Below are 23,415 nucleotides of genomic sequence, written 5' to 3' on the forward strand. Positions count from 1 at the left end.
GGGGTCGGGTGTATGTGTGTGTGTGTGCGCGGGGCTCCCCCCGCACCGCGCCGTTCCGCCCCGTGCCGCCCGGTACTACCGGCCCCTCCCGGTCGGTTACCCCCCTTTGCCCGTTCCCCCTCCGGACTCGGCCGGCTCCGCGCAGCCCCCCCCGCGCGGGCAGGGCTGGCGCGCGGCACGCCGGGAGCCGCAGTCCCCGGGGCGCGGGGCGGGCGGGCGGCAGCGGCCACCGGACTACAGCTCCCGGCAGCCGCCGCGGCCGCTGCTCGCTCTCGCCCTCACACTCCGGCTGCCGCTGCCAGTGTCTCCGCCGCCGCCGAACCGCCGCTCGCAGCGCCCAGTGTCCGACCCGCCGCCTCCGGGCAGGGGCCCGCCTCGGCCCGCCGCCGCCCCCCCCCGCCGCCCGCCCGGCTCGGGAAGCAGGTGCGTGCCCGACACCCCCCCCGCGCCGCGCCGCCCCGCACCGGACGCCCCGGCCCCCTCTGCCCGGGCACCCCGGGCCCGCGCGGCCCCGCACCCACGGCCGAGGGGGTGAGGGGGGGGTGGACGGGAGCGGGCGGCCCGAGCCATCCTCTCCCCGCCCGGTTGGACGGGGTCTCCATGGAAACGGTCCCGGGACACCCCCGGGGGGGGGGGGGGGGAGTTGGCGATGGTGGGAGGTGGACAACGTCCTGCGGCGGGACAGCGGCGGGGACGGCGGGTGCTGACAGCGCCGGGCCGGGGGCAGCGGGCAACGGGCGTTGTGCTCCGCTCTCTGCCCCGCGACGGCGCGGCGCGCTGCTGCCCTGCCTCGCGCGGCGGCACCGGCACCGGCGACACCTGCCGCTCCCGGGGCGGCGCGGGGGTCCCGGTCGGCAGGGCGGGGCGGGACGGCCGGCGGGGCGCAGCGCTCCCGGGGCGGCGGTCGACAGCGGCGGGACGGCGGCGCCGGGCGCTCGCGGAGTTTAGCAGCGTGGCCCGAGCCCGTCGCCGGCGGCCGCCCTGCCCGGGGCCGAGTCGCCCCGGCAGCAGCGCCGGGAGCCGGCCGGGCGGGCGCCGGGCAATGGCGGAAGAGCCCTCCCTGGGGGCAGCGCGGCCGCCGCCACCTCCATGTTCGGGGCTGCCCCGGTGCGGCAGCGCGGGGAGGTGGGGCCCGGCCGCGGGTACCGGGGCCGCGGGGCGAGAGGCGGCCTCGCGCTCCCGTGTGGAGCGGCCCCGGGGGCTGCCGTTGAGGCGGAGCGGACACCGGGGGCTGCGGGGGGCCGGCGCGGGGCAGTGCCGCGGGGCCTGGCCCACGGAGCGGCCGTGGGGTCCGGCGTGTCGCGGGGCGGGGCGGGGGGGCCTCCGTTAGCGGCGCGGGCTGTGCCGCGGCCTCGCGGGGCTCGGGAGGGACCAGCCCCGCCGCCTCGGGCAGGGCTCGGGCCGGCCCCGCGCCGCCGCCCCCCGAGCCCGCGGCAGCCGTATCGGGCCCCGTAGTGCCCGTGGTGATGGCCAGGCAGCGGCGGGACCGGGCAGGAGGAGGCGCTTCCTGCCGCCCGTAACGGAGAGGAAACCAAAACTCCTTCGACGGAGTGTCGGTGTTCAGCAGGGTCGGTGCAGCTTCTCGGCGAGCAGCGTCGCTCCCTTCCCCCGGCGCGGGTGCTGCCAGCTCAGAACAGCTCCTTGAGAAGCTCTTCCAGGCTGACATAGCGATGGAGAAAGTCTCTCCTCCCGGCAGAGCATCTGCTCCCCAGCATCCTCATCAGCAGCAGCTGAGTCAGGGGGGATCCCTGCGAGGAAGGGCTGGTGCACCCCACTCCCTTTGCTGCTTGTCACGTCTTTTTTGACCATGTCTGCACCAGCCTTTCCTTCCCTGTTGCATTCCTCGTTGCCATCACCAGCCTTTGGGGCTCACCGGTTGGGTACCTGCTGGCGGGTGCTGGTGTCTCCCAAGGCACCACTTCATCGCCATCGCCTGGGTCTGGAGCTGTGCCCTGGGTGGGCTCTGAAGACTGGCTCTGGCACGATGGCCTCCAGAACGAAGCTGCCCCTGGCAGTGCTGGGCTCTGGCGTGCCGGCCCAGCACCAGGGACAGGCGGCTGCTCTCCCGTCGCGGTATTTCTGGTGACACGTGCCGTGTCAGACACATTTTTTACACTGTCCTCCCTCGGTGGCTCTTTTTTCCAGTCCTTAAATGCACAGCAGTGGCCTTTTGTGAGGACAGCCCCGGTGTTGTGAGCGAGGGAGTGCTCAGTGCTGGTCGCCGGCAGCAGGGATGAGTGACCAAAGGACTAGCAAATGAGTGGCAAACTTTTCTTTGTTTCATTTCAAACGGGGATGGATTTTCTCTTTTTTATTTCCAATTTGTCGCGCTGAGTATCTGTAATTACTTGCAGTGTTGCTGTGTCTTTAAATGAGCTTAAGCAAATACGTGGAGGCAAAGCCTGGCTCAGCTTGGCAGTGGTCAGGGCTGCTGGGGGGACCCATCTGAGCTGGGGGGACCTAAATTGAGCTGGGGTGGTCGTGGGAGACTTGGTTGGACCCGGCACCTCCCTGCTGACACAGGCCATGGTGGTGGCCTGGGCAGGCCCTGCAGGGATTTGTGCCACCCTGGTTGTTCCCAGTTGGTACCAGTGCTGCTGTTGACCCCTTCAAGAGCAGTAACGTGATACAAGACAGATAAAACTGTTCCCTTTTCATTTCAGTTTTCTTGTTCTGATTTTCCCCTGGCGGTGCATTGTGCCCGCTGTGAGTCCTGTGAGGGGACCGTCACCATGTTTTAGTATATTTTTTTATTTAATTCAGATATTTTTGCCAGCACTTTGCTCTGAAGGGTTTCCCAAAGTGATGCTCAGAGCTGAAAAGGCACCTGAGGTGACTCTGGTGGCTGGTGCTCGCTCTGGACCTCTGGAACTTAAATGGGTACCCGACAGTCACACGTAAAACCAACTATAATTTCTTGCCTGTGTTACTAATGGCAACGAAGGCTGCCAAAGAGAGTGGAGCGCTGTGGGTGATGGCCCGTTCCTGGCGGTGCAGCCGGTTCCTCCTGCCGCCCTGCGCTGCTGCACTGAGCGATGCGCTCCGAGCTCCGAGTCCTGCTTGGAGTTCCCAGCAGAGAAACCCCGTTTGATATTCCATTGCTATCTGGGGGAAAACCAAACCCAAGCCAACAGCCTTCGAGGCTTCAGTGCTCTCTGGGCATGAATGTGGCAAAGGTGTCTCCCGTGAGTGTGTTTTCAGGGTCAAAGTGCATCCGTCCCTCCCCGGCCTTCACTTGCACAGTGGGAGGGGACCTGCTGCAGCCTCCCCATCTGCTGCTGCATGGGGTCCACTGGGCTTTCTGCTTCTCCAAGCCCTAAGGTGGAAAACCTCCTCCTCCCTCTGTGCCGCTGTCACACTTAACCGCCAGTGTCCAGAAAGGCCTTGGAGCTCTGTCGAGCTGTGCTGAGTTCCTACCAATGCTCTTGGGGTGATATTCCTGCCTGGCGGGGGGAAGCCTTGCGCTGGGGGTTATAGGAGACTGGCTGCTGGCATTTCAGCACCTGGCATCTCGTGCCTGCCCAGGCAGGGTGCACCTGAAATAGTGGCAACCGCTCGGTGCATTACTCATGTGCCAGTGCTGGGATGGGGGAGAGGAAGGTAAGCGGCTTGAAATTGATGTAATTTAGTACAGAGCAGAGAAATACATGAAAAGCTTCTTGCAGGTGGGGGGGTGTGTCAAGGCAGTGTGGTCCTGAACACAAGAAGAAGAGGAAAAAGGCCCCTTCCTGTACCATGGGTTCACCCCAGCTGTCCTGGAGGTGGACGGCTGCTGGAGATCCTGGCTCTGTTTGACCTGACCAGAGCAGTATGGTTAGACCAGGTGGCAACAGAGATGTGACATCTGTCATGCAAACATGACAGCACCAAACCCTCTGGTGAAAACCAACTCCTTGCTACCTATGGCTGGAAGTTTGGAAGCAGCCCAGAGAAGCTGCTGGTGCAAGCACTTGAGAAGCTGATTGTTGAGTTCAGTCAGGGAGCTTGATCTGGCTGAGGGACTGCTGTTATTTGCCAGGGGGAGTAGTTTGCAAAATCCACTTTGCAATTCCTGCTGCGTTAATGCTGGGCTGGGAGATGGAGAGCAAGGGGCAGCATGGCAATGGAAAACTTGCTTTGGAAGCCTCACCTTGGGCAGCTCCAGTTCCGATCACTGAGAGGGTGCGGGCAGGGTTTTAGCAGGGGTCAGCATGGAGATTGTGTGGGCTTGGTTCTCTTCGGTAATGTGGGAGTGGGTGGGTGAAGGCAGCAGCAGCCTGTCCTGCCACCCTCAGCCTGGGCTGAAGAGATGGTTATCTTGATGCTGTTGGGATTTTGGTGAAAGGGGGATTTGTGTGGTGATAACTATTAGAAAATACCCATGCCTGAAGAGCTTTGTCTCAGGAAACTCACTTCTACTGGCTGCACAACGGTATTTCAGAAGGGATAGTAATTGCTTGACTCAATTCCACGTGTAGCTAAGTCATGGCTAACCTGAGTACAAGCTTGCTTTTACTACAAGGACAACATCTGCTTTTTCTGGAGCCTGGAAGAGACTGGTTTGCAAAGGAGCAGCCTCTCTTTTTGCGAAATGATGAGAGGTTTTAATGAACATGGGTTGTTCATTGAACAAATGAACAAATCCCCCTTGGTTTTAATTTCAGGAGGGGATTTGTTTCACTGAACATCCCTTTGAGGGTTTGCTGTTGGAGGTGGACACATTCAGCACCTTTCTGTTTGCAGTTCTTAGAGCATCTTTTTGGGGGTGAAGGTGCTTTAATATCACACCATGAGCCCAAAGTGCAGCGCTCATCTTCTGACTTCATTCTAAACCGGTTTTCTTCAGAGTTACTTAAATTGGCTGGGCATCTATTTAGCTAAATCAAAATAAGACTGTGGTTTCATGTACACTTCCTTTGACAGATGTGATGGGTTAAGCAGGTTCTGTGCCAGGCTGTGCTCTCTGTCCCTCTTGGTGAACCTGATCTAGGAGCTAGTAGGGGTTAGAACCAGGCCAGGGGGGAGCCCACAAGGGTTTTAAACTGAGATCAACTCCCTGATCAAGTTTACCAGGACCCTGCATAGTTTCAGTGACGTGATTGAAGGGGTGAAGGAAGAGAAGGGCTTCAACAGCTCCTTCTGCTCAAAGACAGGCATGTGAAGCCAAGCTCTAGCTGTGTTCTCCAAGGGGTTCCTACTCGTTTCATTACATCCGTTTAAAGTCGCTTCAAGCAGCACAAGTGTAGACAGGAGATGTGCTCTGTTTCCTCATGTCGACTTGACAGAAAGCATGTTCTGACCAGGGGAGGCTGCAGTTGCTCTTTCTGGTTCGGCGTTGCGCTGGGAGGCTGCTGCTCTTCCCATGTTTCTCAATAAACCTCCTGGCCTACCTCCTTAAGGATGCTGTTCTTTCAGTCTTTGTGCAGGTTTGTGCTTGAGACCACATCTATGGTTTTGCCCCCGTTTTATTCCTTCTTGTAGGTGAAATCTTGATTCTTTTTCTCTTCTGTTCTTCGTTCCCTGTGAAATGCCTGTCTTTGGCACGTGTCCCATGTCGTCTGTAGCGGACAGAGGCCAAGAATTCATGAAACGGTGTCTATCTCTGTTGCTGTGTCCTCCCGGCTCCCTTCTCATGGCCATCATGCCTCCTCTGTTGACCAGCTTTTACTCAAGTACTCTAAATATGCTGCTTCTCCCAGCTTCTCGTACCACCTTCTTATCACTTTTCCCTCGCCAGACCTATTCTCGGGTCACGCCTGGTCTGTTCAAGGCTTCAGCTCGTCTCCAACTCCCGTTCCACATGGTGTAGCCGTATGTGTCCCCTTCCCTGTTGCACAAAAAAGATCCCTTTTGGTTTCCCCCCAAACATCTGTCCTGTCACTATGCTCGAGGGCAGGACCTTTCTCCTCCCTTTCTTTCAGTTTAGCCTAAGATGGTGAAATCCCCGCAGATTGTTTGTTCCCCTATTTCCTTTATGTTGCATTTCTCTCCAAGCATTGCAAAACTCCTCCCCTTCCTGCTCCAAGCCACCTCGCATTCTCTTTGGGTATGACCCTGCTCTCTGTCTCACCGCCCGCCCGGCTCCCCCTTCACTGCAGAGCATTGCTTCCAAACCCGTGTCCTTTAGCAGGTTTCCCCCGCTTCTCCTGACCTCTGGCTGCCGCGCTCTGTTTGCTCACTTGTGCCCTCATACGTGCAGATGGCTCTGTCGCTGCTTTTTTGCAAACAGGCTGCCTCACCCCATTTTTTCCTACGTGCCCGGCACTTCTTTCTGCCTGAGGATCCCCACAGGCACGTTTGGGCTGAGGTGAGGGCACCCGGCAGCGGCTGCATGCAGTTCCGCGGCTGGACCCCTCGAGCTGCTGACCGGTAGATTCCTGCGTGGCTCGTTTCCGCATAAACGGAAGGTGCAAGCTGCTTCTTGTCCCGTTCAGAGCTCGTGTCGCCAGGAGTTTGTCAGGGAACAGCCAGCCGATGGAGATTTAGGATCACGTGTCACTTTCAGCTTCTTCCCACTCTCGCTTGCTGCACCGAGCAGTGCAGTGGCTCCGTGCCTGCTTTACCTTCAGGTGCTCCGTGCTTCTCCGAACCGAGAGCCTCTTTGGCAGCATCTCTGCCGTTTGCAGTCAGCGCCGCTTGGTTCAACCGGGTCCACTTGTTAGCGCAGAGGATCCTCTCTTCCTCCGCTGCTTTTTCCCTGACAGGAGTGGAGCAGCAAAGCTGCCTTAGTGCTGGAACACCCAGCGCAGCAGGATTGGCTGCAGCGCTCCCTCAAAAGCTCCACCCAGCCGACGGTGCGTCTTGGATGCTCGCAAATCCCTGGATTTCCTCATGTTTTCCTTCCGTACTTCTGCTGAATACCAGCACCTTCCTGGCCGAGGGAGGGGGTAATCCCTTGTCAGCACTGTCTGAGGGCACTGCTGGCAAGCCTCTGCTCCTCTCCCGGGTCCCCCAGTTGCCTCATGTGAGGTTTTTCCTCCTTGAACCTGCCATGTGCTGGCTTGTGAAAGTCATATGGGGCCTTGGGGGATGGCAGCGTTTTAACAGACCCTCTTCTTGGGTAAAAGTCTGACTTGTGGCTTGTTCCCCAGTGCTGAGTGTTCCTCTGGAGGGAGAAGAAAGGCGAGGGTGAGGGATGCACGTGTGTGTGAAGACATCGGTGTGAAACTCTCAGGGTAGCCAGAGGCTTTTTGGCAGTAATGCTGTAACACGAGTGGGCTGCGGATGCTGCCTGGGGCACTGCTGGTTGCTTCTAGCCCTCTTCCAGACAGAAGTGTAGCATCTTGGGCACTGCACCTGTCTGCCCAGTAGCGGAGCTGGGGATGCTGCTCTGTGAAGCGCGGTTGAACAGGAGCATCCCTGGGAGAGTTCCCAACCCTCTGGTTTTCTTTTGCAGGCAGAGCGGCTTCTCGAGCCCCAGCAGCCCTGGTCAGTGACGAGCAGCTGTCATGATCTCTACAGCACCTCTCTATAGTGGGGTGCACAACTGGACCAGCACAGAGCGGATTCGCATGTGTGGCCTCAACGAGGAGAGGTGAGGTGCGTCGGCAGCGTAGTGGGAAGGAGGAAGGGAAAAGTGCCTTGGAATTGGAGAGGCTGTAGGAAGGGAGCTGGTGCTGGCTCAGCCTGTGCTTCCTGGGGTGTAACACAGACTGAGGTGTGCAAGAGAACGGGGGGGGATGGGTCTGTGATCAGATGGTATGTGATGGTCCCCAAAGCCATTGTGCTCCATCGAGGAGGGCCCACAAGCAGAGCGTGTAGCTGCATTGCCTCTGCTGTGTGGCTTGAGGATGAGCCTGCACGTGCTATTTGCTTCACCACACCTGTGCTCTGAACTGCTGGGGTGGGGGGGGGGAAGCTTGACCCACTGCAAACCAAGCCACTCAGAAGAGGTTTTGGTGACACGGGAAAGTTAGCGCAGACCAAATGATCAGATGAGAGAGCTGTGACATGCCACCAAATATGAGATTAGGGAGGATTAGTGGCTGGGAAGCAGAATCGACCAAGGCAAGTTCCTGGCCTGCCCTGTGGCGTTGCATCCCCTGATGACTCTGGGGTTGTCAGTTCTCAAAACTGATCAGTTTGGGGCTTCTGTGGGGCTTTCACATGTTCAGTGGGTTTGCCAGAGCCTGGGAAGCTCTATGGGCTCAGAGGCAGCATGTGCCTGCCACTGCTCGCTGTGGGCGTTTTGGACTCTGGGGGTGAATGCTGCGAGGGCCGGTCAGAGGAGCCGTGGGACGAGCTCAGCCCCGCTGGAGGCAGGGACATGGCAGAGATCATCTGCAGCCCTCAGCAGCGCCTGGCCCGCCGTGTGTCCCGCAGATAAGAGCTGGCAACGGTGCTGCCCTCCTCTGCCTCTCCTGAGCCACTCGCAGCCACTCCTAGTTTGCAATAGACATGGAAGTTTGGGGTGTCTGCGCAAGCAAGAGAGGACAACCGGGCTGGCTGCGGCTGGGCGCTCTCCCTCGGCTGGCACCGGGTGGCTGTGGAGCATCCCCGGCGGGGACCGGGCCAGTCGCTGACAGGGTCTGGGGCCAGTGGCGGCGGGGCAGGTCCGGCCCCGGCGGCCTTGGAGGTAGCGGAGGACAGGAGGAGGTGGGGCAGTGCCCGGCGCTGTGCCCGGGACCTGCCCGTACCCGTGCCGGGGCTGTGCCCGTTCCGGTCTGTGCCGGGGCTGTACCCGGGGCCGGGCCGTTCCCGTGCCGTTCCCGTTCCAGTCCGGGCCGGGCACGGCCCCGCTGTCCAGCTCCTGCCGTTCGCCGGCAGAGCCGCGGGCAGCCAGCTGCGCTCGGGCGCCCCCTGGCGTCCGGCCGCCGCCCTGCCCGCCCGTGTGGACTCGGACTCGGCCCCGGCTCCCCTCGGCCAGCTCCGCTGCTCCGGAACCGGGCTGCGACCGTGGGCTGACTGCGCGACCCCGCTCCCCGCGTCCCCCTCTTCCCTCCAGGCCCCTCTCACTCCGGCGGGGTGGCCCCTGTCCCGGCTTAGGGCTGGGCCCTAAGCTCCCCGAGCCCCCGAGCTGCGCAGAAGCGGCCGGGCCTGGGCATTTCCATCCCCGCGGCGGCCGGACCTGCCCGGGCTAACGGCAGCCTCCGGCTGGTGCCGTCTGACCGCGGCCGGGCTCGAGGGCTCTGCGGGAGCGGTGCTGCGAGGCCCGGTGCCGGCGTGCGGCAGCCCCGGGTCGCACCGTGTGTGGTACTTCGCTGTGAGAGCCGGGCAGGGCTGGGACCGGGTCGTGTCCTCGGCAGAAGCTGAACTCGAGCTCTTCTACCCCGGCCTCAGCAGCTTGTCTGAATGACCCTTAAAGAACAGCAAACGGCCGTTGGGTAAATACTGCTGGGGCAGGCATGGAGCGCCCCATCCCCTGTCCCCGCGGATCCTGAGCTGTGTCCTCAATGCACCCTGCTTCAGTGAGGCTCACATCCCTGAACCCAAATCCAGTCTTTCCACTCAGGAGCAGCTTTCCAAAGGGAAAGGGTCAAACGCCCAGGGCATGGGGCTGGGGGAATGAGATGAGAAGCTGCCTGTGGAAGAAGAGACAAGCAGGATGGGGGTCAGGAGCATGGCACTGGAAACATGTGGTGGAGCAGAACGGGAAGCGGAGGGTGAGGAGTGGGTGTGGGCTCAGGCTGTGAGGCAGCGTACTGAGGACAGCCGGAGGGCCAAAATGCTGTGGCTGAGGAAGATGTGTAGAGCTGCTGGGCCATAGAGAAAGGCTTGTCCAGGCTGCAGGAGCCATAGGGAGAGCCGTTATGTGAGAGGAGGTGTGATCCAGGCGGCATTGCTCCGGGAGCGGGAGGACATGGCAGTACTCCTCACCCCCTTGGTCTGCAGCGGCTAGTACCCACTGTGTTTTGTGTGGTGAGGAGGAGCTACCTGGAGCAGCCACGCTTCCTTAGGCTGCCAGCTCTGCTGCTGTCCTGCGCTGGGGTGCTGGGAGGGTGTTTTGTAATCCTCTGTCTTCTTCCTTGGCCAGGAGAGCCCCCCTTTCTGATGAGGAGTCTAAAACGAGCAGCTCCCAGCACTTGAGGTCTCAGGAGTTTTGTGTCAGCAGCAGCCTTTCCGAGGTGAGCTCCTTGTGTGCTTGTGTGGGGCTGAGAAGGCCTTTCCCTGATGGAACCGGCCAAGAAAGAGCATCTACTCTAATGGGTCCCATAGCCTCCCCCTCGAGAGGAGTGCAGCACGGGGAAGCAAACAAAGCTGTTTGCCACTTCTGTCTTTGTGTCTGGGTGGGGGTTAGGGAGAAGGTCCTGCCTGCTTCACTAGGATTCACTTGCACAGCCCTACGGACACCTTCTCCCTTCTTGTTGCAGGTGGAGCTCACGGCAGTCAGTGGTGGTGGCAGCAGTGCCCAGGGCCTGGACACTGATGGCAAGGTGGAGGAAAAGTTTGGGCCCAAACTGGAAGAGCAGCCACCTGATCCCAACCCAAACCCAGAGGGAGTGGAAAAGACTGTAAAAGATGATGCCCTGGGCCCTCTGGCAAGCCAGGGGAATGGCAGAGGGCAGGAGGCTGCAATCCCGAGGGCTGCAGAGCAGGAGAGTAGCGGTGCTGATGCTGCCTGGACACCTGCAGATCCTCACAGCGCCAAGCAGGCTGATGCTGCTCCAGCCTGCTCCGTGGCACCAGAGAGCGAGCCTTCTGGGAAGGAGAAAATCACCCCAAGCAATGGAGCACAAGAGCCAGGTGTGCTGGCAGAAGGGACGTTTCCTGTGGTTGTCTCCAGCTGCAACACCTCTGCCTCCACTCCTACAACTTTTACTTTGAACAGAGTGTGCTTTCCCACATCTCAGGCCCCTGCTATGCAAAAGCTGCCCCTGTCCTTTCAGGCTGGGGCAGTTCTGAGCCCAACCCAGTCACTGGTGTACATCCCACCGCCCAGCTGTGGGCAGCCACTTAGCGTGGCCACGCTTCCAGCCACCTTGGGGGTCTCCTCCACACTCACCCTCCCTGTCCTGCCTTCCTACCTACACGATCGCTGCCTGCCGGGCATTATCGCTTCCCCAGAGCTGCGCTCCTACCCCTGCACATTCTCCGTCACCAGACCCTTGGCTTCAGATGCAAAAGTGGTGTCCGTGGAGGTGAATCAGCTGAGCTGCCCGTTGCCCTCAGGAGGAAGTGGTCCCCAGGCTGCTTCCGAGGGCACTCCCCCATCCACCACCGGCCCTTCACCCTCGTCCAGCCAGCCCTCACTGGCAGCCCCGTGTGCGAGTGCTGCTCCGTCTTCCAGCACTGGTGCATACACCAGAGCCCCAGCAGCTCCTGAGCCGCCCGCACCGGGGGCTGCCACATCGCTCTCTCCTCTGAAGTCCCCTCCGCAGCTGGAGCGTGAGATGGTCTCGTCTCCGGAGTGCAGTGAGATGCCTCTCGATCTCTCCTCCAAGTCCAATCGTCAGAAGCTGCCTCCACCCAGCCAACGCAAAACACCTCCTATGCCCATCCTCACACCTGTGCACACCAGCGGCAAAGCCCTTCTCACCACAGTCCTGTCCAAGTCCCAGCGTGCGGCCCAGAGCACGGGCAGCAGCGTCACCTCGTGTCTCGGCACCACCCCTCCCTTAGTCATCTTCCCCGAGTTCTTGCGCAATGGTGAGCAGGGCTCCTGGGTGAAGAACACTGCACTTATCAGCGCCATTCCAGGCACCTATGTTGGCGTTGCCAGCCCGGTGCCTGCCTCACTGCTGCTCAGCAAGGACCCCGCTGTGAGCTTCAGCAGGGACCCGCGCCACCTTCCCAAGCAGGAGCCTATTTCCGTCATTGATCAGGGAGAGCCTCGCAGTGCTGGGATTCCCTGTGGAAAGAAAGCCAACCAGACCAGCACAGAAGGACAGCAGGATCCTGCCAGGAGAGTTCTTCATGGCAGAGTTACTCCGGGAGCTCCTTTGTGTCAGTCCAAGGACATCTCCAATTGGAATCCTGGCCAGGGAAGTGTGTACCCACGATGTCCCATGAATGGAAAACCTTCCAATCCTCAGCTTCTGCCCCTTGGCTTGTCTCCTTATCATCAAACCCCTCTGCTTTCCATTGGCATCTCCACAGCCGGGCAGCTGCCCCCAGGCCAGAATAGCTCTTGCAAGCCAGCAGGTGCAGGTGAGCTCCCAACGTTCCCGAGCGTGCAGCCCACAGAGTCCAGTGCAGCCGCCCAGAGCCTGCCAGAGGGACTTCCCAGGCTCCCACCTCAGGAACGGGAAGCTGGAGCCAAGAGCAAGAGCTGCCGGTCCTTGCCCAAGCTCTACGAGCAGCCGGTTAACCCGGTCTTGTTGGATGCAGGTCCATCTCCTCAGACCAGTGCATTGGATGTGAAAGGGGAGAAGGGGAAGCTGGACAACCCTCAGAAGAGTCAGGAGAGTGATCCACCGAAGCCTGACTCCAGTAAGGAGGGCAATGTACAGAACGTAGAGACTGAGTCTCCTCCCCAAGGGAGCTGTAGCCTCAAGCAGTTGGATGGAAAACCTAAAGCCCAAGTGTTAGCAGCGTATTTATCACATGAGGTGCCGACAGCGGAGCAGCAGAGCCTGCGAGTGAGTTCAGAGGTGCCTTCTGTGCCTGCAGAGAGTCAGTGCAAGGAGCTGGGCTGCGAAGGCTCCCAGGAGCCCCCCGCTGCAGAGCCCCCTCAGTGTGTGCGTCAGGTGGATCTGTGCAGGGTCAAGAAGGAGCGAGTGGAGTGTGACCTGTCATTCACTCCTGTGACTTGCCTGCGAGCTGGGACTGCTCCCCAAGCCTTTGCCGAGGTCAAACTCAAAGGAGCAGGCCAAATCAAGCAAGAGGGCAGCATGCGCTGCAAGTCCAAGCGGCAGCATGGTGGGGACACCAGGCAGGCCCACAAGAGACTAAAGTGCCAAGGCCAGGAGAGCGAGGAGGCCCCTGGGAAGTCGGGGAGCTGGAGCGTGCATGGCCGGAAGGTGTGTTGATGGGCCGGGGCTGCTGGGTTATGGCAGAGGTTGGCAGGTGGGGCTTGGGGCAAGGAGGGAGCTCTCACGGGGGAGGGCTAGTTGAGTGCACAGCACTTTCCACCCATGCTCTTTGGAGTTTTGTGGCAGTGGATTAGTGCAGGTTATCTAGAGCAAAAATGGATCTGGGGTGTCAAAGATGCTGGAGGGCACCAGCATGATGAGTGGAGGGGACAGCATTTTGTCCCTTCTCCTTTGCTGCTCCAGCTCAGTCAGTCACCAGCTCAAGCTTCAGTCTGTGTCCTCCACACACAGTGGCGAAAACACCACGACAATCCACATGAACTTGGCAGGCAAGAAGCCCAGCCCTGCCTGGGGCCGGTGAAGGACCACAACAGCTTCAGGGTAAAGCGCAAGCGGCGGAGGCCAGTGAAGACGGAGCTGCCATCGCTGGTGCAGTGTGGAGACAGCCGTGAGGAAGGTACTCGGGGCACGGCACCCTGTCCTTGCGGGGTCAGGCTGCAGTGGCTCCTCACGCAGTGGCTTCCTGCAGCGGGTTGGGATCCAAACCAGAGCTACAGTGTGGTGCTGGGCTGCCCTTGCCAGGTCAGCAGATGTGTATGTGCACAGATGTGGCCTGTTTCCTCAAGGCTCATGTTTTCCTCACAGGTTACCTTGAGAAGAAACCCAAGAACAGCTTTCGGGATTTCATTCCAGTGGTGCTGAGCAGCCGGACGCGCAGCCAGTCGGGTGAGTGAGTGCCAGGGACACGGGTAGGAGGCTTGCGTGGACTGTGAGTGTTTCCCTTTTCACGTGGTCTTGGCTCTGTCTTTTGCCCTGCCTTGCAGGGTTGTTCTTGTAGATACTCTTGGCTTCTTTGTCAGCTAGAAATCCCCCATGTTTTGCAGGAAGCAATGCTGGCTCTTCTGCTGGTGTGACGGGAGAGTGTGATGTGACTGGTCAGGAGGTTCTACCGTTGCTGGAGGAGGATCAGGAAGACGAAGAGGAGGAGGAGGAAGAGGAGGAGGAAGAGGAAGAGGAGGAGGAGACATCTTTGAAACGTCGCAAGCTGCGAAAATCCCACAGGACAACTGGCTACCACAGCCGCAGGGACAGGGACAGGTCTGTGTCCGGGAGGAGCAGCTGTCACACAAGGAGGACCCGGGACCTGCCATGGAGAGTGGAATCCCCCAGGCAGCTGTGGGAGCCCAACGAGGAGGAGGAGGATGATGACAGCCATGTCAAAAGGAAGAAAAGGAGACGACAGAAAAGTCGGAAGTACCAGACGGGGGAATATTTGACGGAGCGAGAGGAGGAGCGGGTTGGTTACTCCCACAGGAGGCGGAAATCCAAAGCAGGTACAATCTGGAGAGGGGTTTCTGGTACCAGGTTGGGGACAAATGGGGATTTCTCATTCGGTTGGGATTTTGGGTGTTTTTTATTGTGTGTGAGATTTTTTTGGTGTTTTTTGCTGTTTTGGTTTATTTCTGTAATGATGAAACTCCGTTGTTATTAGTGGCTTGATGTACACAGCGTGGGCAGCAGGCTTCAACTGACCAGCTCTTCTTTCCAAAATACTTACAGTAAACTTTGGAGTAGGAAAAGCAGCCTTATGTGACTAACTAGATACTGGTCTTACCCTCAGATAAAGACAGAGGGCGTGGGAAAATGAGAATCAGATGAGGTAGTGCAGAGAAGTATTTCTGGACAAGCACAGGCCCCTGGGAGCAGTGTTCAGCTGGCTATAGGAGAGTGGAGCCACTACAATTTAGCTGGGCATCTTTATGCTCTGTGTCCCTTTATTAAGGCAACTTGCAAGCTTGCACCAGGGAGCACAAGGGCAAGAGGATTAACAAAGCTGGAGTGTCTGCAGGTGACAGAGACAACCCCCAGCCCACCCCCACTGTGGTTCATGTCTTCAGCTTTGCTGGGAGGAGGATGCAGTGCCCCTGCCAGCATCCTGCTCGCTACTCTACCAGCACTGCCCAGCCCATGCAGTCACATCAAGCCTGTGACCTGCATTTCCCTAAGGTTTAGCAGTCTCTGCAGTCCCTTCTCTCTGTCTGGATGAGAATTTGAGGCAGGAGCATGTTTGAGGCTGTCGGACGTAAGGCTGGGGCTCATCCAGCAGCACACGGTGTCTCGGGGTGTGCTGACGGCTGGTAGCTTGTAGCTGTGTCCAGGTGTCCCACAGGTAACTTCTTCCAGGATTGCAGGAGAGTGTGCCTGAGCCACCAGCTTGGGGGAAGCAGTTCTGCCAGCTCTCCATAGGCTTGGGCCTTTCTCTTGGAGGTGCTGTAGTGGGTACGAACCTGTTGCCTTATGCCACACCAGTGGTCAGATTGACAGTCCTCAGGAGACGCTGAGATACTCTGAGGTACTGTGAGAAGTCATATAGATGGCTGCTGCACTTCTGCCAGCTGATGGCTCAAGCTCTGCTTCTGCTCTGGCACAGTTTTACGCTATTGCTGCAGTATGTTGTGTCTGGGTGCCCCTGTGAGACCAGGAGCAAAGTTTCTGATGGGCTTCCTGGCATCTTTGCAATTCATGGGTGCTCTCAGGCTGGCCTCTGCTGGCATCTGTTCCAAACAGAGCCTGAGAAGGAGGTTTGGGTGCAGCAGCATTGAGGACGGTTTTCCCCAGTAGCTTTACCACACATCTTAAGAGTGTCTGTCTTGTGTCCAGAAGCCAGTTTCCCCTCAGGGACTGCTTGCTCGCCCCTCAGATGGGTAAGCTTCTGTATTTTGGATTCAGAAGTTGTGGCCTAAAGCCATCACTGGCTTTGTAGATGAGGACCTGGGCACTGTGAGTGGGCTGGCAGCCTGAGGAGGGACGGGTCCAGCCCATGTGTTTGCAGAGTGCTGTCTCCTAGCTGAAGAATCTGCATCATCTTTGGGTACAAGCTGCAGCGATCTGCTGGATAGTTTCATACTGGGTTCCCAGTCAGACCTAAGCTGTGGTCAGTTGTGTGTGAGCCCCAGCTCTAGGTAGGCTTGACCTTTTTGAAACCAGGACACCATCTGCCAGTGGGTGTCTTGTGTCTATGCAGAGTCCATCCCTGGTGGGGAGAACCTGTATGTTCACTCTGCTTCCACTTACTGCCGTGCCTCTGCCATGGGTCTGGGCCTCTGGATGTGCAGCCTGCCAAGATCAGCAGTTTGTTCTGCCTGGCAGCCTTTGGTGGTGCTGCACCTCCAGAAGCTCCTCATTCCTATTTCTCCTCTAGAGTTTAGGTACCAGAAGCAGAAGGAGTCTGTAAAGGGTAAAGGCACAGAGCTACGGCTGAGGAGCAGGCTTTCCCCATCACCCCGAAAATCTCAAGGGTGCCCAGACTTTCGGAATGGCTTCTTCCTGGAGCACTCTGACAGCTCTCCTGCCCAAGAAGAACTGGAGAAACCATCAGGAAAACGCAAATGTAAAACTAAACACCTGGCAGGGATCTGTGATGAGGGGAAGGTATGGCTTGGACTGATGAGGGGAGCACACATGGGGAGAAGAGAGAGAAGGGACTCCTGTTAGTAAGCCAAGGAGTCGCATTCCTTTCTTTTCCAGGGGAAAGGCTCTTGGAGTCAGCCAAAAATCCACTCTCTGAAGAAGTCCCAGGACTTGTGGACTCTTTGCAAGTCCCGTCGGGTCAGCCCAGGGAGTTCCCCCGAGCTGCCCCCAGTCCAGAGCATTCCTCCTGGAGCTCGGCGGCTGATTGTGAACAAAAACGCAGGGGAGACCCTTCTGCAGCGAGCAGCTCGCCTGGGCTACAAGGTGAATTTTGGTGCCCTCTGTTCCCTGTGCTGCCCTGTCTGGGTTCATGTGTAACCAGGCCCTCAACAACTCTTGCTCCTGTAGGACGTGGTGCTGTACTGCCTGCAGAAGAAAAGCAGCGACGTGAACCATCGTGACAATGCTGGCTACACAGCGCTGCACGAAGCCTGTGCGCGAGGCTGGATTGACATCCTCCACATCCTGCTCGAGCACGGTGCCAACGTGAACTGCAGTGCGCAGGATGGCACCAGGCAAGGCACTGAGAGGGGAGCACCTGGGGAAGCCCTGGGGAAGTCAGGGCAGGGAGCAGGTTGTATTTTCAGGATGTGCTGTTGGTCATCACTAGATTCGTGTTAACCCAAAACAGCATTTGCTTTGCAAACTCTGCCTTTCTCTTTTCCTATCAATGCTTCTGTCCTTGTAGGCCTGTCCACGATGCAGTAGCAAATGACAACCTGGAAACCATGTGGCTTCTACTCTCCTATGGTGCTGATCCCACTCTGGCCACTTACTCTGGGCAGACAGCTGTGAAGCTTGCCACCAGCGAGGTGATGAAGCGCTTCCTCTGCGGTAGGTGCAAAGCCCAGTGGTGGCAGTGCTTCCACCCTTCCCGTGTGGCAGCACATGGGACCAGTTGTGGGTGTCAGAGGGTTTAGAAGCGCTTGAGTAGCAAGTGACTGACTAATTTGAGCTCTGTCCTGTCATGTGTTTGTGTGTTTGCCACCCAAACTTTAATTACAGGATTGTGTACTGTTTTCCAACTAAGGTAAAAGCCACTTTCAGTCTTCAGTGTGCAAGGAGATAGCAATTCTGTGGTCACACAACTAAAGACAGTGCTGTGCATGAGGCTTGGAGTCACTGTTCCACAGTTCCTGGTTCTGTTGCATAACCTAAGTAACAGGGTTTTGCTGCCAAGTAACAGTGCCTTCTACTCAGCTATGCCCAAGTGCTGCCTACCTTCCCTTGTCAGAAGGGACCACTTGGAATCCCTGTGGCAGAGAGTGAGGCCTACCTGCTTGCTGCTCTCTGTGTAGAGGTGAGATGAGTGTTGACTTCTACACAACCACCAGGAAAAATCTTGTTTCCAGCTGTCTGTCTGAGCTCCTTCAGGCTTGAATACATGTGCAGGTGCTGGAGATGTCATTTTGAACTCAAGGCCACCCTAAGAACCCTTCTTTCCAACACATTGGGTGTTGTCAGTTGTTTTCCCTTTTCAGCTTCTATTTCATGTTCTCAGGCTGGGGCCACATTGTTCTGAGTGAGGGTACTCTTCCTGCAAGTTGTGGTTTAGCTTTTGCCATAATCCCTAACTGCAGACGAGGGAAGAGCAGCAGAGGTGAAGGGTGTAACCCAGGATCATTGGATGTGCATGCCAGTCTCATGCTTTGTTCAGTAGATAACCATTAACCCTCTCAATCTTCTCTAGATTACCTTTTGGATCTCCAGGGGCGCACGGATGGGGATCCTCGCACAGCGTGGGACTTCTACAGTAGCTCTGTACTAGGTGAGTTCAGTCTGTGCCATTTCGTGTATAGCAGCAGAGCAGAGAGATGTAATGCCAGGTAGCAACCCCTCATTTGCTTGAGCATGTGTCCCTCCCAGCTCACAGCCTTGACAGAGATCTTGCCATAATGTTACATACTGGGAGTTGCTCCTGAAAGGGACTTTTTCTTTGGGAAGCTGCATGTGTGGTTCCCTCCTGTGGGCTGAGCGTGGTGTGCAAGACTGGACTCAGGTGCTGCTGCTGATTCCTAAGGGTCTCTGGGTATCGATCCCAGAACATGTTATTCTTGTAGCACTTCTTGTTGCTCCCCTGCTAACCAATCATAAAAGACAAATCCAATGCACACACAGGACATACTTATTCCTTTGAGGTGTTAGAAGTCTTGAACTTCTTCCAGGTTCCCTTTCCTCTGCTCTGGAGGGATGGCATTTGGCTGGGCCAGGTCCTCTGTTTACAGTGCCAGGCATTTCCCAGGGAAGGCAAGACCTGTGCCTTCTGCTGTCACTTCCTGAAAGTTGTGGTTACCAGCTTAGAAGTTCTCTCAGAACAACATAGGCACAAGGTCCACAGATCTCTCATGGTGTTCCTCCAGTTCCCCCAGGGCCCATGAATGAAGATGTTCTGGATGTAGCTGTGGGGCTGTGGCAGACTGCAGAGTCCTTCCTAACCACTTCAGAGGCAGTAGGTCAGGATTCTCAGGCCCTTTGTAAAGGCTTGGGTTATTTACACTGGCAAGCTAAAAGGCTCTTGGTTTTAGCTGCTCACCTGTGTCATTTCCAACATCCTTCTAGAAGCTCAGAAAAATCAGATGATACCTCTGGAAGGATGTCCTTGCTTCTTCTTGGAGGACCCTGATGTCTCTTCCTTTCAGAACAGAAGGAATTCTGTACTACTGTTGTTTGTAGGCTTTTGCACCTCAGGTGTGCCAAGGAAACAGTTCAAGCTGCAGCCTCCTTCCTCTGAATTTCTCACTCTAGAAGCTATCTCAGTCCTTTCAGAGGAAGCCTCTTCACCATAAGAAAAAAAGCTGTTCTGTGACTGTAATATTTTAGAAGATACTTCCCTTTTTGATTGATCACTGATTCCCACTTGAATTTCTCTGATAAACAAGGAAGGATAATTGTGTGCGGTTTTGTGGGCAGGAGAGTTTGGCTCCCTTTGGTTACCACAACATGCTGAGTTCTTGGTTACCCAGAGAGTTTATGTGCTTGAGTTCTAGCATCTGCTTATCTCCCACTTCTTTCCTCTTGAAGATCCTAGCATGGGATTGCAGAGACTGCATACCCTTTAGAAGACCCACTGCTGCATGCAAGTGATTTAGAAATGTGCCGCCTTGTTTTTTGTATACCCTGATGCCTGAAGTGAAACGGGTGGATCTTGGAAGAGCAAGTTCAAATTAGCTGCTTCTTTCAGTTCTTTCATTTCCATATCCCTTGGCTTGTATTGAAAAATCTTATCTTGTATCTTGTCTTCCCACATTTCTGTCCTTCACCCCTGGAAGCAAAAAGAAAGGTTACTTTTCAGTAAGCACACTGTCACTTCTTGGTGTTTCTTGGGGAATGGATCCCTTTCCACCAGATGAAGCACAAAGCATTGCATGTCCCTTCATGTGGAGGAAAACTCCCAGGCTGCAGCTCCAGTCGGTTGCTATTCTTTGAGGCAGGAATATTGTCTACATGTTCCTTTAGATCTGCAAATCTCGGGGGGCCAAGAGATAGAGGGAAGTCAGGGTGTGGGATCTCTGAGGTCTGTGTGTGGTAAAGTCATCAGTGTCTTGCACTTGGTGATGCTTTAGCTTGACACCAAGCCCTGCTCCAGGGTTTTCTTCTACACCTGGGACTAGCATTTTTGTGCCTGATTGTCTCCCTGCTCCTGGCAGTGGTACAGGATGTCCCTGTTCTTGTCCCAGCCTTCTAAGAGAGGACTGAGTGAGGAGAGTGTTCAGGATAGACACTGAACCGCACTGTTGCCACGTCTTTGCATTTATATTCTTTCTTCCTGGGTTGCTCAAGGGATGTGAGGCTTTTCAGTGATGGCCTCTAAGCTTTGCCAGCAGTGACATTGCACCGAGATTCCTGTCACTTAGTTTTGGCCTGGTCTACAGGAAGCTTTGACAATTCGAGCCCCTTTTTTTTTCCGGTTTCGTAGGGATTTATTTTTTTTTCTCCCGGGCAGACTAAGAAATAATTTTTTTTTTTTCCTGAGACCCTGTTGGAGCCTGTCTCCTGTTTCTGAGTAAAATGACATTCTTGCTGGGGGCTGCATTCGTTTGTAGAGTGTGGTGTGTGGAGCTTTCTCATGCGTGGTGTTGAACTATGGCATGATTGGGTTATTTGCTGGTTACTACCAGCACATTTGGTCTTCCTTCTCTGTGTAGAACCTAATCTCTATTTAGTGGGAAGTTTTTGGAGTTATCCTGTATTATCTCAGCAGGACAAAACCACTCTGCAAAGCCATGACTATTCATACCTCTTAATAAAATCCAGGCAGCAAGCTATTTTTCGACAGATGCTTTTCAGATTGATGAATAGTAAATTTAACTGTCTTCAAATGGTTTATGGATCAAGTGTGCAGTTCTCCATCTCCTATGAAGCAAATCCTGCTGGAGCTCACACGCTCCTGGGACAGCCAGCTTTAAGCCAGAAATCTGTGGGACTGAGTCTCTGAAGTCATGCTTATTGATGTTGGGTTGTATTGGTCTCTACGTTTGTGCATGGTTTGGTGGCACAGCCTTGCTGTCTGTATTTAGGCACCGCTGCTGACACACCGCTGTAGAGGAGCCCCTGGGACTTTGCTCTTAGAGCTGCTGGGATGTTGTGGACATGGGACAGTGGTGGTAGCCAGTGCAGCTGTGCAGAGCTGTTCCCTAAGGAGTGATGAGCACCGGCTGATGTGAAACTGTGAGAGATGCTGATGTCTATTTTGCTTGTTGCAGAGGGGAAGGATAGCATCGGATGTGATCTTCTGCTCAACCCTCCGGGAAGTTCAGACCAGGAGGAAGAAGACCAAGATGCAGACAACTTCCTCTTTGAGTTCTCAGACAAGCCACTGCTTCCCAGCTATAACCTCCAAGTGTCGGTCTCTCGGGGGTGAGTATCTTCCTGGAGCAGAGCATGTGGGTGACATTAATGCTAGGGTGAAGTCGGAGCTCACAGAACAGAGCCCTTGAGCTTGAGAAGATAGTGGCAATACAAGGAAGCCTTAGGCTATCTTCCAGGTGCAGATGACTTGAGTTACTTATATATGGAAAATTCACACCTGCCTGAGAAGCTTTGGGAGCCCAAGCTGACTGCATGCTAAGGAGACAGGCCCGATAGAGCACACTTGTGTCCTGTAGATCTCAAAGCACCCCTCCAAAGGAGGACATGACTTATCCCTGTTTGGCAGGTAGAAACACGGAGGGATGAAGCTATTGCAGCTTCCCCAGGAGGAGAAAATTGCTGCTGCTGGGGCAGAAACCCAGCTGTGGCATGACAGCTCCCTGTCATGAGACGTCTCAAAATGAAGTATTGCATAGACTCTTTGTTCAGAAAAATGTGAAGGTAGAAATCACACTTTATAAGCCCCAAGTCAGAGAAGCAAGTGCAAGATGTAGGGTAAGATGGAATTTGTTCGGCAAATTCTGAGAGGTCCACCTCTGAGGAGGTCACCTTGGCCTCTTCTTGCAGTCAGCAAAGAGCTCATAGCAGGATTTATCCAGATGAGGGCAGGAGCGAGCGTCAGGCTGAGATGAACGGCTGGCTGTGACTGATGAGCTCCCCAGTGTCCGTGGAGGAGCCTGGGGGGAGGAGGCTCACTTGGATGGGCCCTCCTGCAAGTATGGATGTGCTGAGAGAAAAACGTGTTCCCCCAAGGGCGCTCAGGCATTGGAACAGGCCGCCCAGGGCAGTGCTGGAGTCACTGGCCCTGGCAGCGTCCACACACTGTGTAGACAAGGCCCTCAGTGACGTGGGATAGTGGTGGCTCTGGCAGTGCTGGGCAGCAGTTGGACCTGATGATCTTAGAGGTCTTTTCCAGCCCGGCTGACTCTGGTTATATGGTTCTGTGAAGTGTGACCTGCAAAGCAGCGCTCAAAGCCGGGTGTGCGGAGGGGAGGGCCAGCGTGCTGCGGGTGGGCGGCGGTGCAGTGGGCAGCGTTCCTGCAGACCCCGGTGGCCCTAACCTGCCATCCTCTCACCATCCTGCAGGCCCTGCAACTGGTTCCTCTTCTCCGACGTGCTCAAGCGGCTGAAGCTGTCCTCCCGCATCTTCCAGGCCCGCTTCCCGCACTTTGAGATTGCCACGCTGCCCAAGGCTGAGTTCCAGCGGCAGGTCTCTCTCAGTCAGGTGCTGGTGCAGGAGGAGGTGCAGGAGAGCCCCGAGCCGGTGCAGGGCTCTGCAGAGACAGTGGAGCTGGTACACTATGAGCCCGAGCTACTGCAGCTCCTGGGTTCGGTGGTGGAGTATCAGGCCTGGAGCAGCTGACGGAAACGGCTCGCTCCCTGCATCACGAGGCAATAAGGACCAACGGGAAGCGGCCCTCTCAGCGCCAGCAGCAGGGACCTGGGTCTTTGGCCAGCCAGTCCTCTCCTCGAGGCTCTCCTCCAACTGGGGAGACAGGACCCTTGCCTCCAAGGACTTGCCCAGATCCCTTTGTCACGAGCAGCAGCGGTTGCAGCTGTCAGCCCCATCCAGTTGCTGTGGGCAATGAAGCCCTCTCTGTGGGGCCACGTGAGCCAGAGCTCTTGGGGCAGCAACAGCTCTGGCTCCCCCAACACAAGAGGTGGAGGGTGCCCTGCCTGACCCGGTGGAACTGGGCCTCTCTGTTTGACCTCCCCCTCCCAACGTCTTCCATAGTATTTATTTAATTAGTATTTAATTTGTAAATGTTTCCTTTGTTTTCTGCTGAGTCTGTATCACTGTGATAGTGAGCTCCGAGCTAGGGGTGAGGGCTTTCTCCAGCCCCTGTCTGGCACACTCTGAGGCCAGCGCTCCCCTGGACCTGAGCTGCAGGCCCGGGGGGTCGTGGGCCTCCAGGGATGGGCTCCTTGATCCTTGGGCGAGAGCCTGGGAACAGTCACTGCCCTTAGCTTTGGAGCCAGCCCCGCTGCTCCATCCTCTCACCAGGCTCCTTCCTCCATCTCATTTGTTTTGTGCTGCTGCTCCCGCTCCCTGGCAGCCGTCACACCCACACTCCCCGGCAGCTTCTTGCCATGGGGGCTCTGGCCACTGCAGAAGCCCCCTCAGTGCCCGCTGCGGTGCCTGCTCAGCCTTGGCCTGCTCCCTGCTCCCCTCCAGTGTCACCAC

At 56.8% G+C, this 23,415-nt stretch overlaps 1 protein-coding gene across 3 annotated transcripts; it reads left to right on the forward strand.

Annotated features, from left to right (window-relative positions):
- The first annotated feature begins 239 nt into the window (after positions 1–239).
- On the forward strand, positions 240–23,017 carry BCORL1 (BCL6 corepressor like 1). Of its 3 annotated transcripts, none has more exons than XM_057397978.1 (14): positions 240–423; positions 7,376–7,513; positions 9,953–10,043; positions 10,290–12,878; positions 13,134–13,347; positions 13,536–13,616; positions 13,775–14,224; positions 16,093–16,322; positions 16,419–16,625; positions 16,710–16,876; positions 17,050–17,195; positions 18,052–18,129; positions 21,065–21,218; positions 22,317–23,017. In XM_057397978.1, exons 2-14 carry the CDS (start codon positions 7,428–7,430, stop codon positions 22,591–22,593), a joined length of 4,770 nt encoding a protein of 1,589 aa, XP_057253961.1. In that variant the 5' UTR covers positions 240–423; positions 7,376–7,427; the 3' UTR covers positions 22,594–23,017. The 3 variants fall into 3 exon arrangements, with proteins under 3 accessions (XP_057253961.1, XP_057253962.1, XP_057253963.1); XM_057397979.1 differs by having other exon boundaries at positions 242–423; positions 13,182–13,347; XM_057397980.1 differs by lacking the exons at positions 240–423; positions 7,376–7,513 and adding an exon at positions 9,168–9,302.
- The last annotated feature ends 398 nt before the right edge of the window (positions 23,018–23,415 follow it).

This window comes from Pezoporus wallicus, unplaced genomic scaffold, assembly GCF_028554395.1.
Source record: "Pezoporus wallicus isolate ANWC-B61680 ecotype Strahan unplaced genomic scaffold, APGP_CSIRO_Pwel_v1 contig_11994, whole genome shotgun sequence".
Classification (NCBI taxonomy): Eukaryota; Metazoa; Chordata; class Aves; order Psittaciformes; family Psittacidae; genus Pezoporus; species Pezoporus wallicus.